At 54.6% G+C, this 18953-nt stretch overlaps 1 protein-coding gene and 2 pseudogenes across 1 annotated transcript in view; 2 read left to right on the top strand and 1 right to left on the bottom strand.

Moving 5' to 3' along the window:
• Positions 1 to 18947, bottom strand: part of LIMD1 (LIM domains containing 1) — a 59473-nt gene extending 40526 nt beyond the window's left edge. Inside the window, exon 1 of the mRNA XM_006914856.3 lies at positions 17091 to 18947. Within this exon, the coding sequence (XP_006914918.1) occupies positions 17091 to 18486 (1396 nt within the window). The 5' untranslated portion in view covers positions 18487 to 18947. The remainder of the gene's footprint in view (positions 1 to 17090) is intronic.
• LOC102897837 lies at positions 10368 to 15335 on the top strand (annotated as a pseudogene).
• LOC112482106 lies at positions 10869 to 10984 on the top strand (annotated as a pseudogene).
• Positions 18948 to 18953: the final 6 nt, after the last annotated feature.

The raw sequence follows: 18953 nt of genomic DNA, 5'->3' as shown, positions 1-18953 counted from the left end.
TGTCACCAGCCTACGTGTCCCAGACCTGTGGGGCCGCTCCCACACACAGCCTCCCGAAAGATGAAGACCCTACATTACACTCAATTTGTCCCTCCCAGGTTGAGACTGGCTCTCATCCAAGAGGCTGCAGCTGGGCGGGCCAGGCACTGGGGCAGTCGTCCACAGCTTTATACACAGTCTTCCGTGTGACAGAGAAGAAAAACTGGGTGCCAATGACCAACGCTACTAACACTATGATTTACTGTAATGTCGTGTCCTTTAGGGGGCCCAAGAAACATAACAGGCCTTCCTAAAAGCGTTTCAATCCACCAGAACCAAACAGAAAGTTTTACTCCCAAGGGAATTTGACCTTTTTTATTATTAGTGTTGTCCTGGTCACTGTCTTTGTTGTTGCAACTCCATATTAGGGCACCGGTGCGACGTCATCGGGCCGGCCTAACCCTGTGCACAATAAGGTTTTCAAATTGCTTCATGGGGAGAAACTTTTCTCAAAAAAAGTATCAGAAGAACCTCAGATATATGTAACAGACAAAAGGGAAACCGCTTAGTTTTACGATTGAGGTGGGACAGAGACCACTCTGCCTCCTGGACTGTCCCGACCCCCTAGAAGCAGTTCTAGAAAGACAGTTTGGGAATCAGTGGCAGCGTAACGGATCGAACGCAGACCCCTCCCCACTGCCTCCCGGCCAGGCCTGAGCAGCGCTCCCTTTGAAATAAGTTACCCCAAATTGGTATTCAATCATCTTCGTACATCCGAAGCCAAAAATCAAATTTGGCTCAGGGCCAGGACTCCGCCCCCCCACTACCTTCCTTGCAAAGGGCAGGATCACAGACAAGGAGCCTCGCAAAGTAGCCTTCTCTGAGGTAACACTACCCCATGCTGCCTCTGCCTCCTGCCTGAGAAACTGCCAGGCCGAGGACCCTGGAGACCTCCTTCAACAGGCCAACCGGGGTGACGACTGAGCCAGCCTCCTTTATCGTCATGATAAGGTCTGAACTACAAAGGTTCTGTCGGGCTGGCTAATGAGTGTGGCCTTGCACCCTCGGCTCACATCTGGGACTGGCCTGGGTGACTGCTCCTCTCAGTTTGGAAGGGAGCCCTCTGGAAGCTGCCCCGACCCCGACTGGACATCGGGGGCACCTCTTCAGCTCTACCCGCTGCTGCACATCATGTGGGATCACGTAGCCATGAACCACCTACTACTGTGCTGAAAGGGGGTTCAGGCAAGGGTCAGGGCATCTAGTCAAGGTTTGGGGGCAGGCTAGGTGGGGGCAGGTCCGAATGGATTATCATCTGAACAAATTATTCTGGACACAAGTTGAGCAAGGCTTTTTCTCAGCTGAAGGTTGTAGCCTGTGGACGTGGGCAGCTCTGGGAGTCAACAAATTCTGGAAAAGAAGCCAAGTGTTTGGGGCAGAGCTGGACTAAGGACCCCAGCACTGTCTCCTTCCTAATCACACTCTAAGATCAAACACACACACACAAAAAAAACCCAGGAGCAGTGGGTGCTGGGCTCCCGCCACATGTGCAGATGGCCACTTCTCAAGCCTGGCGGTAGGAATCGGTGTAGGTGGCCACCATGATGTCCAGGGACGGGTTCTGGTTTGGGGTGGGGCCAAAGCTCCTCAGGCGATGCTAAGGTGAGGCCAAGGCTGAGAACCATGGATGCAGAAAACGCAACACACCACCTCCTACCTGGCGTCCTGCGCCTCCCGACCTCTGCCTTCTCCCCACGCACCCCGATGTTCCCGAGTCACGGGGTGAGCTCTCACCAAGCCACAGAGGAAGTATTTCAGGCCACTCTGGGCGACGGGGTCATTGCGCCAGTCTGCTTTCTTCACTCTGAAAGCTGCTCAAAGCCGACTGCGGCTTCACTTCACTGCAGTGGGAAGTTCCCAGAGTAGTTTCCCAGTCGCCATCAGCTACAGGTAGCCTCGCCCGACTGCCTGCAGGTGCGACGCTGCCCAGCGCACTCCCACTTTCCGGCCTGAATCACTCCCTGCCCTCCACTCTCCAAAGGGAGAAAGAGTTCCAGGTATCCCCCAAGCAAGGCCTGCACCCTCCCCCCAACCCCTACGCACCTGGGCTCATCCCCTGCTCTTCCCCTCGCTTCTGGTCTCTCCACTCAGAGCCCAGTTGGCTTTCTCAGCTCTCACCTTGAACGGAAATGGCCGATCTACATACGGAAAGGTGTTCCACCTTGCCGGGAGCCAAACACGAAAGTGGGATGCCACCTGCCACTGACCCGGTGGCCAAGATGGCGTCACCGAGGCCGCAGAGCAAAGAGCACTCTTGGACACCGTCGGCGGCAGCGTGCATGTGGCCCAGCGTAACAGAAGCCTTGAGACCCCGCCACATGGTTCAGTGCGGTAATTTAACGGCCACGGCTGTGCGACTTCAAAAGATTCTCCTAATGCACGTAGTTCCCTTCCATGAAGTCACCGCAAATAGCGAGTTAGCGAACGAACGCTGCTCCCAGAGGAAACAAAGGGCTAGGTCCCCGTGAGCCTCGGGTCATGTGTTCATCCGCCGGTCAACACGGAGCCTCGTCGGTCTGTGCTTCTGTTTAAAGACACCGTGTTTAGTGTATATGGTTGATTCATCAACGTTGAACTCACACCAACGGTTTAAACTCACGCCTGAACGAAGCTTATCTAACACACGTGTTTTCTCCACGGGACATCACGGCCTTCTCATTGGGCAGCACTCCAGCACTGTGCTTGGGGGCCACTTAAAACAGAAATCACCAAGAAAGAGCACAAAAATACAAAAAAAAACCCATGGCACTAAGCAGACCGTAAGAAGGACACTGCAAACAAGCAGAGCGTCGCCCCACTGGACCTCAGCTGGGAACGGGTGTGGGTAACTCAAATTCACAGGGCTCAGCACCTGTCCTCAAGGGATCACCCAGGAGCTGTGAGCACTGATTTGGGGATTATGAATAAATTTTAGCAAGTAGGCAAATGCGCAAATACAGGATCTGTGAGTAATGAGGATCGCGTGTACGTGGATATCGTTATGAATCCGTTTATGTCGCCCTGCAGGACGAACAGACTGAAATCGGAACAGGGGCTGCCTCGGGGTGGGCACTGACCGGGAAGAGGTACGAGGGAACATTCTGGGGTTGGAACTGCTCTGTATCTTGATGGGAGTGTGGGTTACCGCTTGTCAAAACTCACGGGGCTACACGTTTCACTGCATGTAAACGTAACTTTAGAAAAACATAGCCACAAATTCCTGGACGCTCCTCCCGCTGAGAGGCGGGGTCCATGGCCCCTCCCCTTGAATGGGGGCGGGCTCGAGATGGTCAGAAGACCATCGCCACAGAAAGGGCACCGGCCTGCCCTCGACACCCAGCGCAGGGATGAAAGCCTCGCCGAGCTGTCCTCGCCCTGTGCTTCCTCCGCTCCCTGGTCGGAAACTCGGGCAGAGCCGCCTCTCCCCACGCCCTCGTGCCCACCGCCAGGGGTGGGTAACCTGGACAGGTGGCAGCCACAGGCGGGCCCAGGGCAGAGGAGGGGCTGCCAGCTCTAACATGGACCTCCGTGGCGGGCCGACAAAGGGCCTCTGTTTGTGCCCGGCCACCTGAGAGAGACCTCGGCTGGGTCGGGACAGGCCCCACGCCCCACACAGTTGGGTCTTTGGGAGCTGCCCGGCCCCTCCCCCACGCCGAGGCAAGGCCTCCAGAGCCTGGCTAGAGGTGTGGGGTGTGGATGGCCTGTCTGCTGGGGCCCCAGAGAAGCCCAGTCCCAAAGACGGCCCCCTCCCCCAGCTCTCCGTAGGAAACGGTTTTCACTTCGCTAACCACAGCCAGGGGAGGGGCGGTGTCTGTGGTCGCCCTGCCCGTACTCGCTAAACAGAGGGTGCCTTTAAGCTTCTGGAAAACTGGCTCAGCTACGTTCCCACCTGCCCCATGAAGACACCATCTGAGGACCCCAGACGACCCCTCCCTCCTCCGTCAGAGCCTCAGCGGGAGGAGCGGGGGTTCGGGGGGCCACCATGAAATCAGTCTCCCTTGGATAAATTACAATCTTTTTGTTTAAGCGTTTATGGATTTGAACAAATCAATTCAGCTCGGCTTTCAGATGGGACAAAGTAAAGATGCTTTGACATTTTTGAGAAAATAATGATTGTAAGTGCTTGTACAAGTAAGCTATCGGCATGCGCCACACCCTGATCTAAGTGCTTCGTACAGCAAGGCCCCGTTCGACAGAAAAACCCTGCGAGCCATCTGTGATTTTACATTGTCAAGTAGCCACTTTAAAGTGAAAACACGTGAAACGAATTTTAATGACCTATTTTACTTAGCCCAACCTATCCAAAGTATTCTCACTTAAACAAACAGCATAGAAATATGAAGCGGCTACTCATTTCCCCTCTATGTCAAGTCTTCACGCTTAGAGCCACCTCAGTTCACACAGGCCACCTTTTGAGGTGCTTAGTACGGCCTGTGGCTCCCATACTGGACAGTACAGACAAATACGAATTAATTTAGCCCTCGCCACAACCGTACCCCCGTTTTCCTGACAGGCACGAGAATGCTGAGTAGTCTGCCCACGGCAGACCCAGCCATGGCAGACACCCTCATGCGGGTTTTTATTCCCACGAGCACTCCTCACATTCTGATTTTCATGGAACACGGATGGCTTCTCAGACAAGGACACGGTTCCCGCCAGCACCGCTCCCTGCTCCCACCCCAGCATCCCCAGGACTTAGGTGAGCTGGCCCCTAAGCTCTGCAAACTTCCCACCCAGACAAACCATGGCATCCCAACCTCTTCTGGCCCCTCCAGTCCTCAGTCACCGAGGGGCCTTCCACCCGCGTGGGAGAGAGCTCACCTGAATAACTCCTGGTCAGGGCGAGGGGTGAGGGCGACACGCCTGGTACCCCTGCCTCGCTAGCACTTGGGCGTGGGGGCGCCCAGCACAGCAGTAGCACCCCCACTCGAAGCACTGACACTCAGAAGGGAGTCAGGGAATGTCCTCGTCCCTCCACTGGCCTCATGGTCACTCGTTTGTTCAACAAGGACTTGCTGAGCACCCTCCTGTGTGCCAGGCACTGCCCTGGGCCCCGGAGACGCAGCAGTGACCAGAACAGACACCCTGCTCGTGTGGAATGCACGTTCCGCCAAGGGGAGCTGGGTGACAGTGTCTGTGCACAAGGGGAGCCCCACTGACCCCAACTCGGTCTCTTGGATACAGTAGGAGCTCCATAATGGCCGTTGAGGGGACATGTGGTTTGGGCTTGGAACTGGACGTGGTGATGGACAGAGGTGGGTGAACGGTCTGGGGAAGGACTGAGGGGAGGAGCAAGTGAGAGCTACGGGGACCCAGCAGGGAAGTCAGTGACCTGCTCGGGATTCAGAGCCACAACCCCAGCTTCAGGGCTCCACCCAGCCAAGCAAGACAGGAAGCACCCCGAGACTCAGGCAGGTCTCACGTGACCGGCTAAAATTCCCTTTTCCTCGGAATATGGCCACATCCAGGGAATGGGGCATCTCCAAGTGTATGGACTTTGGAGGTTCAGCACCTCCCATGCTCAGCTTTCACTCTGTGTCTGGCCACCCGCCGCTAGCCATGTCACCCAAGTCCTTGCCCAATAAGCTCATCCTTCAACTCCGACAGGGTGTCGGGTCTGACGAATATCAGCACAGGGTGTCACAGCCACCGCTGGCCATGAGTTATGGAGAAATACCATTCGTGGCATCCGCTGTGCATTAGCTCACTAATGCTGAGCAGAGAGGCATTGTGACCTAAACACTTCAATTTTTTATTTTGATTACATAACATTATAAATACACACCATGAGTCATCCATTTGACAAATTCCTCATGAGTAACTTCTATATACACCAGGCCCTGTGTTTTATATTCCAAATCTTATCACTAACTGTTGGGTTTTATTCCCTCATTTTTCTTATTTCTTAAGTGCCTCTTTATCACATAGCTTACATTTTTTCCCCCAAAGAATGTACTTTTGATTTCATGAGCCAGGACAACGATGACCACGCATTATTGGTGGGAGGGCACTTCTGAGTCACCCTGGCTGGGACACGATGATCTCATAGAAGGACCTGGTGGGCCAATGCCAGGACGGGCCTGCCATCACCACCCACTGGGCCGCTGCCCAGGGCGTGTCCATCCACACACGGGGTGTCCACGCCCTCGCCACCCCAGGCCTCTCCACTCTGCTCCTGGCTATTCTTCCCAGTTCAACTGCAGCACAGGAAAGGAAACAGAACTATAATGAGCACAGGACATCTACCCCCCATAAGGTGAGGACGCTAAGGCAGAAAAGGAAAGTCAGGCGCCCGAGTTGGCACAGCCAGCCAGTGGCACAGGCACACCCGCAACTTGTTCTCCTGGCCGCCCGCATGTTCGATGTGAAGACAGCTCTGTCAGCGAATGCCCTGGAGCCCGGCCATGGCCGCTGTCAGCTGGACTGCCTGAAATCCATCTCCTTCTAAATTCAATACCTACTGCATCATCAAGAAACAATGCGAACTAAGGTGGGGGCGAGGGGAGCAGAACAAGCAACATTTTGGCAGATGCGAAATCTCCCCCCAGGCCCTGGGCCAGCCCCGGCCATCATGTGAGCGAACGGGTCGGTTCCATCGTTGAAAGGAAACCATAAGCTCAGCTGACAGGAGGCTCGAAGAACAGGGCCGCTGCTGTGGCGATCAGAGGGGTTTCGGGCAGCAGAAGGCAAGGCCGCTGCTGTCTGTCCGCTGGAATGTCCGGCACATGCTGACCGGCCCAGAGGCTGGTGCGATGCGCGTCCACCGTGACTCAGGGCCTGCACTGTGAGAGGGGCGCCTTGTCCATCCGGTCCTCAAATGACCCGGGTCTCTACACCTCCTGGGATCAGGGGCAGGGCAGATCCCCACTAAACTCAATCCCCTTCTTTTGAATGACAGCCATCATGGCAGGCTTCCAGAACTTTCTATATGTCACAAATACGTGTGTGCAGGGAGGAAGATGGAACCCCCTGATATACTCCCGAGAGACTTTCAGTAACCGGGAGTAACCAGTCCTCACACTCCTGGGACACGCAGAGACGAGTCACAGAACAAGAAAGAAGAGGAAGGAATTTGGTCAAGACTAAACTCACGGCCCTCGAAACTTAAAAATAACCTGGCCACAGACCCTCCAGAATTCCCTTTGGAACTCTCGAGCAGAAAGTCTCCAGCCTTCCAGCGTGCCCCTGAGACTCCGTGTCCAGCTGGTCTCCCTGGGCGGGGACGAATGAAAAACAAAACCTGGAGCAGATATAAATATTTGCTGGCGAGTGCTACCCCGCCGTTGACACGCCTTGGAAACGTCGGAGGCCTGTTTTGTTTTAGGGTAAAGTTTCTGTTCAGTTTGCCAGATGGGCTCCAAGCGTGGCTGCATCCAACATTTGCTTTCAAGCACCTCTGCACAGAGCCTGGGGTTGACACTGACCCCAGACCAAGGTGTTCTGGCTGCCCGCAAGAAAACTGTGGGCTGGCATACCCCTATCCTTGCCCACAACACTTGGGGGTGTCACACAAGCACCCCAAGAGCATGGCTCCCTCGCCCTAACCCATGCCTTCAGAAGAACATGAAAAGTCGGGGGCCCGAAGGGCTGTGGGTGGTCAAGGCCACTGCGCAGCCACGTACATCTCTGAGCCTCTGTGGTTCCGTCACTGCCTGGGATGCAGGGGGCTGTTCTGGCTGCAAGAGTGGGTCCCAGCACCCCCGCTAGCTTGGGCCCTCCATGCCCTGCCTGCCTTGTTGCTTCACCAGAGAAAGGGGGAGTCTTCAGCCCTGATCTACTCGTGGCTGCAAAGCCTCTGCAGCTCCCTTCGTCAGAAAGCCACTGTGTTCCCAGGAGCTGAGGTCACCCAGCATGGTGGTCAAGACTCAGACGAAACAAAGCTCTTTAATAAAATGTAGTAGGTGGGTTACTCCTGTGTACCTCAGTTTCCCCACCTATAAAATGCAGATAATGAAATGGGGCTGTTGGGAGGATTAAACAAGTTAATGCCCATGAGATGATTTGAAAGGTGCCGGGCAAAGAGCAACTGCTCAGTAAATTTTAGCAAAACTATCTCAGAGCCATAACCCCAGCTAAAACCCCCTTCTCCTTCCTCCTTCGCGCCCTAACTGAGGCCCCTCCATTCCTTCAACAGACATCACCAAGCCCCCAGTATGTGTGGCCAACAGCGCCGGGCCCCGAGGCCACTGTCCTGTGTCCATGATCCAGCCTGAGACCCAGCACCACCGAAGACATCACAGGAGTCCATGGAGGAGGCCTGGGAGGAGGCCAGCGAAAACAAGGTCACTGGGTCCTTCGGCTGGTGTTCCTAGCTGTCTTCCTCACTGAGGACCCCAAGTTTAGCTAGAACGAGGGTCTCAAAAGGCCCCTGGGGTGAGTGAACAATGCAGTACAGTGGGTCCTCAGGTTTGATTGTTTCCTGAAGGAGATCTTTGGTCCTTTCTAATCCCACTTTCGCCAGACACACTGTGCAGAGCGAACTGGCCTCGAGCTCAGAAAATGCTTCTACATCTGGCCAAAGAGCCAAGAGCCACAGCACATGACACATCCTGCGTCACAACGGGCTCCGGCCACTACTTTGCACTGGGAACCTTCTGCAGAAACAGCTTAACGCTGATTGTTCCAAGTGTGGCAGGCATGTCAGTGATTCATGGTTCTTGTTTTAATTGTATGTATTTTCCAAAACATCTAGAGTGCAAATGATTACCACTTACAATTGAAAATATAACTGTTACTTAAAAAAAAGTTTTAAAATTCTGTACAGGTCTGGAAGGGGGAAGGGATGCTGGGCCGTTCAGCCCCTGCCTTTCCAGACTCTGGCCATGGCCGACAACGCTGCTGCCTAGCTCCTTGTCACCTGGTCGGCTAAAATCCAGGTGCTCAGTTACACTACAAGCCACAGCCACAGAACTTTGGGCCGAGAAGAGCCCAGCTCAGCACAGAGAAAAGGCAGCCTGCCCAGTGTCAGACCTGGGGCTGTGAACGCCTGGTTTCCCCATTCCCAAAGGTGTGCCCTGCTTCCACAGTTATGTCTCCTGGCGGGGAATCCTAAATCAAATCAAGTCATGTAAAGAAACACAACGCTTTTTTTAAAGAAACTTCCAGTAAGAAGGGCCATGTCAAAAGATCAGTTTCATGCTCTGGACTATTAAAGGGCACAGCAGAAGGACGGGATGAATGGAGACACTTATTCTTTCAGAAACATGCCATCCTGATGGGACGAGGCCGCCGTCGTGGGAAACCGACGTGAAGATTCACCAAGGCTACAGCTGGAGACGCACTGCCCCAGGGAGTCACAGGGCGGGTGGCACCGTGCTGGCCAGAAGGACGCTACCTGGCGAAAGGCAAGGGCAAGACCCCCATGGTGGGAAGACGCCCCACAAGCTCAGGGACCCACAACGAGGCTGGTGTGACAGGACCCAGAGAGCACGACAGGCTGGGGCAACAGCCCAAGCGTGGGCCTGAAGGGCAGGCTAAGGGAAGTACAGGTGTCACTGCCAAGTGCAATGGCCTGAGCCTGACCCTCCAGCGTCCTTCCCGCAGCCCTGAGCCTGGTGGCGAGAGCACAAGGCCCTGACACACGTGCCTTGCTGGCATCCGGATCAGCGAACGGAGGAACCACTGGGAATGAGGTGCAGACGCCTGCCGGTCCTCACTCCCTGGGAATCTCTGAGGAGCTGTCCTGTGACGAGAGCTTGCAGGTAGGGACGGCGCTAAAGGATGTGACAAAAAGTCCATCCCTTCAGAGAACACAGAGGACCTACACGGTGCCACAGCCCTAACCACTGACCACCCAGGGGCAGCTGCCATTACAGAGTGAGCTGGACGGCCCAGCAGGCAGCAGTGGAGTTGGCCACACCGATGTCACCGACCCCTCACCATCTGTAGCCCAAGCTGCACGCTAACTGACCACCCGCTTGTTGCCCATTCGCCCCCAAACCTGCCATGATGTTTTTAAATGTGTTTAAGGTTTTAGAAGTTATTTCAGATCACAGAGTGCTCAAAATCTCAAGTCATCTTGGTTATCTTTGGAGGGTGGTGGTGATTGTAAGGGGGCACAGGTGGGGGGCGTCTCGGGTGCTGGTCATGGTCTCTGTCTCGATCTGGTCTCTGGTTACATGGGTTTGGTTCACTTTGTGAGCGTCTACAATATATGCATATTATATATCAATAAAGTGTTAAAAACAGATGCTTTCCTGATTTTGAGAGGAAGAGTACCTGGTCTACTAAAAAAATATACACAGGCTACCCAATTTCTAAAGAGCTGGGTGTTCCCATGCCCCAGGCCGTGCACCTGCAGAGCTAGACAGGCAGAGCTGGATCCTGGGTGCCATTTGCAGACATTACCCATGGGACCAGAAATTTACTCCTGTGGCAATGGAAGCCTGGACTCAGCAGGTCGAAACCATGGCACAATGCTTTCAAAGGGGATTCGAGACTCCCCGGTAAGCACCCTTGGGCATGCCGGCCGCTCAGACAGTCAGGCGGCTGCTGATCTTCTGCCACCTTCTTCTACTTCAGCACTAGGTTTGGGTTTATGGAAATGCCTGATATTTGGGAGTCACCAGGGCCTTGGGGTGCACACAGGCCCTGTCTGGGAACTCTGGAGGGGCTGCCCTATTACGAGGTCAGCTCACATTGTTTCCTTTTATGTGAAAAGGAAACCACCCTCAAGTTTTCATTCAAGGCTGTATTTAAGCCCATATTTCAAGGATCTGTTGCTAGTAAAATCAGATAAAAAGTGCTTAAAAAGTGATTAAGAGGACGTGGTTCCATGGTGTAGCGGTTAGCAAGTCTGCTTTACATGCAGAAGGTCCTGGGTTCATGCAGCAGTGGAGCCACGGTCCATGGTCTACGGCCATGCCACCCTGAACAAGCCCGAAGTCTGATCTCGGAAGCTAAGCAGGGTCGGGCCTGGTTAGTACTTGAATGGGAGACCAACTAGGAAGACCAGGTGCTGTAGGCATAAATAATAATAATAATAACAATAATAATAAAAAGGTGATTAAGAATGATGTGCAGCCCAGTGTTTAAGAGCCTGTCCCACAGGAAAGAGGGAATAGGGCCTCTGCGGGTCCCTTGTTTGGACGGCTTGTTTAACCTCCTGCATTGCCAGTAAAACACAATCAAGTGTGACAGGCCCCCTGCCCCTGGCAAGGGTGGGGCCATTTCTAGGAGGAGTCACACCTGTTTTCAGGCTCCCAGGCTAAGGTGGGTCTCCGTTAAGATTTTCTGAGTTCATATTCTGCAGCAGGACGTCCACGAAGGCAAGGAACGTCAAAGCCAGCCTCTTCTCCCTCCACACGGGGGGCGAGGGGGGTGGCGCCACAGTGGCCTATCCACCCAGCACTGAGTAATGGAGACCCAGGAACCGACTTCTTGCCTCTCCACCCCTGGTGCCAGATGGAGCTGGCAGAGCCTTCTCCGCTCCAGGGCACAGTGTGATTCTCTCCCAGGTGGCGCTGGCAGTGACCTATCCCCGGACCCACCCACGCAGGGAGGGAAGGCGCAGGGTGCTTCAGGTGCACAGGTGCTGCACGTGGGGACAGGCCCGGGGAGGGCAGGTGCCCACTGACGCCCCCGCAGCAGCGGGTGGACAGTGAACCTGGAGGGGCAGAAAGTGGGCGTCCAACCAGACCTGAGACCACCGAGTCCCACCGGGCGAGTGTCAGCGTCCCGATGATGTGACACCACCACCGACAACTGTGCTCCCGAGCGGGGCCGGCCTGTTTCCCAACCTCCGCTTCTCTGCGTGAACAGAGCAGAGTCGTGTCTCATGAGGGGTGCGCGAGCACAGTGCCCACGAGCACTTTCCCAGCGCCTGGTGCATCACAGGCACTCGGCAGCCGGTCACCGGGATTAGCATTGCGGTGCCCAAGGTCACCGTGAATGGGGTCTGATCTGCTCCACAACAGGGGCCACGGTGGACACTGTGATGTGCCACCCAGCTCTTCCTTCTCTACAGGGCCTGTGGCCCAGATGCTGGGGGTGCAGCCAGGAGGTGACCCTCCCCTGTCGGCACAGCGGCACAGAGCCACCTCGCCCGAGGTCACCCCCTTCCCAGGGCAACCCACACCTGATGACTGACCCATGGGGAGTGTGAAAGCCAGGCCATCTTGCCCCAACTGGGGACATCTCTGACGGGCTTTTCCGGCCCCCGAGCTCCCAGCGGGGTCGGCCCGGGCTTGCTCCACTGCCCGCCCTGCTTCCTTCCCCGCCCCCCACACCCTAAGAAGCCACCTGCACACTACACTCTGTCTCAGTCAGCTTCCTAGGAAACCCGGCCTGTGACAGGTGGTTTATTTGTGCCCTTTTTCTTTAGAAAGGGAGGAGAGGCCCAGTATGAAAAAGACAGGTGGACGCCGCGGAGGAAAAGGTGGGAAAGATTCAACAAAAGGCAGGAGCCCCTCTCTGTTCCCTCTGTTCAACCGCGGTGCTCGAACAGAAGCCGCCCACACCGCACTGGGCGCTGTCCTCCGAGAGCCAGGCCTGGGAAGGACTTTGTCCTTAACTCTTTTCTCATGGACAGAAACACACAAAGATGCCACAGAGGGATCCCAGAGAAGGAAGACGGGGCAGAAATGCCTCCTTAGCACCACACTGGACCAACCCACAAAGACGGCCATGGAACATGCCAGAAGAGTCCTCGGGGATGAACTGATCAATAACCGCACTCCAAGGTGTCTTCAGACCTCAGCGTTCTCAAAGGTGGTGGCAGAGATTCACAAGCTCTTCCCACAATGTCAAATACCCACAGGGACACCTGTGTCCGATCCAGGAAGGGGCCTAGGTGACCAACCAACACATCCACTTTGCTTCTGGCTAGAATTACGATGATCGTGATGGTGACAGTTCCGTTATCCTGATTCTCTATGGCAAGAGCCCTGGATCAGTAAATATCCTTCTATTTGGAAGGAAAATTTCATCATTATTTAACAAATGTAGTATGTTAAATAGACAAAATCTTTCAAACAACGCCAGATCTAGAGAAGAAAAAGGCATCTGTGTGGCGAGCCCCCAGCTGGCCTGGCCTCCTCGCAATACAGACGAGGCGGTGAGGCCTGGCGGAGAACAGGGTTTGTTCCAGGTCCCAGGCGGGGCTGGGTCAGGAACTGACTGCCAGGTGCTCAGAAGACCGACTTTCTCCCCTGCCACATGGCCGGTCACAGTGCGGACGGAAGCTCGGTGGCTGCTGCGGGCACGGGGCAGACCCTCTCCTACGTGGCGGGCGGTGGGGTGTCCCAGCTCAGGCTCCAAGGAGCACAACCAGGCAACATTTGAAGGGCACAAAGCCCCCAGCCCCGCAATCTCACCCCTGGGAGTTTGTCCCACAGCTCCGCCTGCACCTGGTCTCCCACGAGGGCTGCTCACGTGACCCGGGGCACATCCACACAACGGTGACACTGAGCCAACGCCACACATGCTGACGTAGAACTGCGAAGACATACTGCTCGGTGGCAGAGGCAAAGAGCAGGTGGACGGCACGCAGCCACCGTTGCCAACAGACCGATTCACGTATATTCATTATTCCCAGGACACCTGACTAGAAATGGGGGTGGGAAGGAGACTAATTTTTCACCATATGTGTTTTTACATCTTTTGAATTTTCTCCATGTAAGTGTAATGCATAGTCAAGAAATAAACAAAAAGACTCCCTTTGTATGAAATATCCAGAATAGGTAAATCCAGAGACAGAACATAGATTGGTGATTTCCAGGAACTGGGGGCTTTGTGGGAACGGGGTTTCTTTTGGGGGATGAAAATGTCTTGGGAGAGCGCGGGACGTCTGGTTTGCGAGCGTGAGTCTCAGTATCTCATGTGACGAAAGAGCAGTTTAAAAACGGGCGATGTTGAGGAGGGGAAGCAGCTTTGGTTCAGGAGTGTGCCCTGCGCCATACTGTGGGACAGCGGGGCAAGCCCGAGACTGGGCCGAGTCTCTGTGGTCTGTTCGGGCGAAAGACAGGTCAGGCCCCTGGATTTTCTTACACGGATGCCAACAAGAACAAAGCATCACCCGGGGAGAGGAGACGCTGATGGAGTACTGGGAGAATCCCCAGAAGTACATCCCTGAAACAAAAACGATCTTTGCTGGCATTAAGGGGTCTGGAGAAAGGGCAGACTTGACAGCTTATCTCAAAAAAGCTACTACGGAGTAAGAGTTGGCCACTGCCTTATTTATTACAAAATATAAATCTCATGACTTTTTTTTAATGTGTACCATATTTAAATTGATCTCGTACACCAGAGTTGAGATCGTGAACGGCTGATACAACATTACTTTAGGGCGGTCCTCATTTAAATAAGTCTGGCTTGTGGTTACAACGAATATGATCAGTTTTTTGAACTTCGATGGTAATTTTGGTCCCGTGAGTGCTAGCCCTGTTTCCACCGTCTAAAGACATGACTGGACATGATTAGTAAGGTTGGGTTTTTCACAGAAATGGTGGATGTCGTCTGAACACCTGTAGAGATTGGTTTTGCATTTAGATTTACATAACTGGTTATATTAATATGTTCAAATGCTGAGGAAATCCCTTCGCTGTCTCATGGAACAGCGAGCCTTGGCTGTGTTTCAGGTTGTGTTCATCGGCCTGTTAAAAAGGCAAGGGCCGAAGATAGGGTGACAATGTCCACTTTATCTTTTTGGTCCTAACTATACTGATTTAATTAAATTCCCTGTATCCAAACTGTCGCCTTTTACCTAAAGGCATTTGTGTGGTTTATGTACATCATCAAATAAAGAGTATTTACCACTCAGAAAAAAGAAAAGAAAATGTTTTGGAACCAGACAGAGGGTATTTGCACAACACTGTGAATGTACTACATGCCACTGAACTGTTCACTTTAAAATGACTCATTTTATGTTATGTGAAGTTTACCTCGATTTAAAAAACATAAAAATGAGGGAATGAATGAATGAAAGGTTTTTCATCTAAGCTCCGGTGCAGCTTGGCACTGCTGGTTAGAAGCATGGGCATGGTGGCCGAATGGTGGAGCTCAAATGCCAGCGACAGCCAGCATCGCCTGTGAGACGTCGGGTACGTCACCTCTCCGAGCCCTGGTTTCCTGTCAGTGAAACAGGCATAGCGACAACAGAGCCTGCCTCCCTGGGCTGTTGTCACAAGTATATTGAACAGTCCACGTCAAGCGTCTAGAGCCCAGCGCCTGGCACAGCCTGGGTCCCCAGGGCCTCTGCTCCTGCTGTCTGCCCTGCTGAGGACACGCTGTCCCTGGGCAGATGCACCGTCCACCCCCTCACCTATTCCCAGCCTCTGCTCAAATGCCACCTCCTCGGTGGGACCATCCCTGACTGCCTGATTTAAAACTGGAACCCACCCCCTCGCCCCCCGGCGACCCCTGCCCAGGATCCACCCCTTCCTCTCCCTCTTCCTCTGCTTGGAAGCTGCTGTTTGTTCTGTCCTCTCCTGTCACCTTCTCCAGCACTGTCTGCTCTGGGAACACAGAGGTTTCTGTCCTGTTTCCTCTGCACCCCAGGGCCTTAAGCAGCGCATGGCCCGCGGTCGGTGCTCGATAAACACGTGTTGAACGAATGGATGGTGTTGGCCAGTGTCCCCACCCTGATCCGAGTGTAAGCGTGCCTCCTTGAAAAAATTCAACTGCTGTTTTGTTGTTTAGTGAGCTTGAAATTAAAGATTAAAAGTTTAAGTTAAAAAAAAAAAAACCCACAGTACGGCCAGCTAAGCATTATTCCCAAAGGGAGTGATTTGCAGAGAAGAGACGGTTCTCAGTGAGATGGTGCTATGCACTCAAAAACATAAGCCGACACACATCACCCCGACCTCTGACTGCCCGGGGTGCTTTGAGAGCGGTCACTGGTCCCTGGATGGTTCTCAGGAGGAGCAAGAATACAGTGCTCCCGCGGGAGCCTGGACCCCTCCGAGCACCTGGGGACAGAATCGTCCGTTCATGGAGAACGGGACAGGCGGAAAGCAGCAGGCGGGCCTCTTCCCCTCCCGGACCTTCCCTGCCCCGCCCTCCTCCATATGGCAGAGCTGCCGCCCCAGTGGGACTTGGCTTCCCAGGGCTCTCTGGCCTCATAGGGAGCAATCGTGACCCCAAGACGCTAGAGTTCAAAAAAAAACAAAAAAAAAACCCTCAGACTCTTCTAAAAATAGGCTGTCTTTCGAGTTTGCTCTCCTGTGAGATGGCTACATCACTGATCCACAGAACAGAGCTGCTTTTCTGCTGCCTCCAAACCCTATGTGGAGAAAAAAAGGCTGAAGCCAGCAGTCTCCGGGAGTCTGTGGTTTTTTTTAAAAAAAGAATAAAACAAAATCTGCACGTTTAAGCAAAGCCAGCAAAGCGCATCTTCCATCCTATCGTGAGCCACAACTACGGGGTAACCTGGCTGCTGGAACCACGTGGGGGTGCCGAATTAGTAGGCACCTAGCTCACAGGTCTCAAATTCTCCAAATTTCCCCAAGCGTCAGGATCACTTGGCTGGCTTATGAAAATGCTGATTGCCAGGTCCCAACCCCCAAGTTCCTGATGCAGTCTGTCTGTCTGGGGTGGAGCCCTCTAATTTGCATTTCTAACCAGTTCCCAGGTGAAGGGATGGGGCTGGTCCAGAGACTACACTCTGAGAATCACTGCTCTAGAACCAAGTCTTCCATGTTCCTATGACATCTGCCTCAACTGCACACAGTACCTGCACAACACTGCACACACACACACACACACACACGCACACACGCACACACGCACGGCTGTACAGAGCTACTGCCATTCAAGTCCTGAATGAGCCAATCACAGCGAGAGGCTCTAAGGCATACCCGAAACCCCTGAAAACCAAAGTCACAGCATTTCCCTTTTTTGAAAGTAGTCACGAGCAATCCCACCCTGCTTCACCCTTCGCACATGGGTAACCCCCAGCTGCAAGATCCGCTTTCTACCCAGGGATGCTTTCAAGATTCTGAATCAAAAGCAGCAGCTGAAAGAGGAAGCTGGGGGTGGGGGAGGAGAAAGGGGGCAGGCCATTCAAAGAGAGCCACAGCACCCGTGGTGGGGACCCCATCACCCACTGTGGGCAAAGCCACCAGCCTCTCACTCACCGAAGTAGTCGGCCTTCGGGTGAGCATCCATCTCACGCTCCAGACGCTGGGTGAGGGCTTCTAATTTCAATTCAGCAGCGGAGGGCCCAAGCTCAGGGCCTGGGATGAGGGTCTGGCAGGGAAGCCTCACTCTGTGGCTGGGGCTCTCCGGAAGCACAGGCCCCAGGCTGCCATCAGGAGACCAGTCAGGGGGACCTTCTTTACAAGGTAACTCAGGCAGGGTGGACATCACTGGATGGACATGGCTGGTGGGGCTGAGCTTGAGACCAATGCCAGGGTCTGCACAGCCAGGCTTGGGTCCCAGCCCAGGGGCCGGACCCAAATGCAAACTGTCCATGCTGGCTGGCAAGGATGATGGGCCAGAACTAGAAAGGTAAGATTTGGGCCCATCCTGGAACCAGGGTTGAGGGTCCACGTTTGGTTTGGGCATCATGCCTGACACCTCGTTCCCCGACCCCGAGTTTGTTCTTGGAACTGCTCCTTGACTGGGGCAGCCCAGGGCCAGAGGTGCTGAGAAAGAAGGGGTCCTGGGCTGAGCGGGCCCCAGGAGGGCCCCGTTTTCCGGACCTGGGGAAGGAAGGCCAGGGCTCACCCGCTGGGAGGACGCCGTGGTCCAAAGGCCCGCTGGCTTCTCACTGCTGCGACCATCGACACCACCATCCTGGCCACTCTCAAACGGCCTGCTGGAGCTCGGGGAGAGCTGTGGCTGGTACAGGTGATGGTCCCTGGAGGGTCTGGATGGTGCCGGATCACTTCCTGGGGGGCCAAGCCACCCACTCCCTACACCCAGCCTCGTGCTGGAGGACACTCCCAGCTCTTCACCCCATTTTGGGCTTGCCAAGGAGAGATTGTCATAATAGTCTCCGTGGGTGAGGCAGGAAGGATCCTCACAGGGCCCTGGCCGATGGAGAGCAGACATCTCAGAAACCACCAGGTTCTCCTTGGAACCACAGTCCTGACTGCCAGGCCTTGTGCCACGGACATACGGCCTGGCCCTCTGCTCCTGCGGTACGTATAGGGGCTGCCCAGCAGCCATGGTGGTGGCCATCCCAGGAGTTACTGTTGAGGCAGCCAGAGGGGGCTTGGCAGCACCGTCCATGGTCAGCTTGCTGCCGGCACCAGCTTCCCGGGGGGCCTGGGGGCCTGGGCGGCTCCCACCATTGACAGGGCTTCGGCTTCCCCTGGGCAGGGTCTCCTCCTGCAGGAGCTGCTGCTGCTGCTGCTGGAGGTGGATTTTGGCCATCTTGGTGGCAAACACCCTGCGTGTTTCCTCGAACTCAGGGTTGTTGCCTGCACCCTTGTCCACTCGGAAGAGTCCATCCTTAGAGGCCTCATACATGTTCAGGTCCTCGATGAATTTACTGGCCTCCAGGCCCAGGTCGTCGTACTTATCCATAACGCAGGCCGGTGCTGGGAGTGTGGGTACGTGTGTTTTTGGAGGGATCAGAGGGGTTAATGCTGGCGAGAACAGGGGCTCAAGTCCAGCCGAGGACAGGTAAAGCCTTCCACCTGCCCAGAGTCCGAGTCATGACCCCACGCCCTGGAGTCCAGCCGTAGTCGAGGCCTCAAGGCCAGCTGGACCAAGTTAGTTTCCAACTCCCTTTCTCCTTGGAGGTGTCCACGTGGGGGCAGACGGTGGCGCTTCGCTGTCCCAGCTGGCTGTGTGTTCTTTTCTCTTTTTCAAATCATAAATGGAAAAAGAATAGAAAGAAAAAAATCACATCCTTCTTAAGCAACCAAGGTGGGAAATCCTCAGGGCAGCAGCCGCCGCTGTACGAGATCGAGGTGAAGACGGCTTGGCCGGAGGGTGTAGAGGCCGCCGGACCTGCCCGGCCGGAGCAAAGGCGCGGCGGCCGAAGGCGC

The sequence above is a fragment of the Pteropus alecto genome, unplaced genomic scaffold (genome assembly GCF_000325575.1).
Source record: "Pteropus alecto unplaced genomic scaffold, ASM32557v1 scaffold156, whole genome shotgun sequence".
Lineage (NCBI taxonomy): Eukaryota > Metazoa > Chordata > Mammalia > Chiroptera > Pteropodidae > Pteropus > Pteropus alecto.
This window is presented reverse-complemented; position numbering and strand designations above follow the sequence as displayed.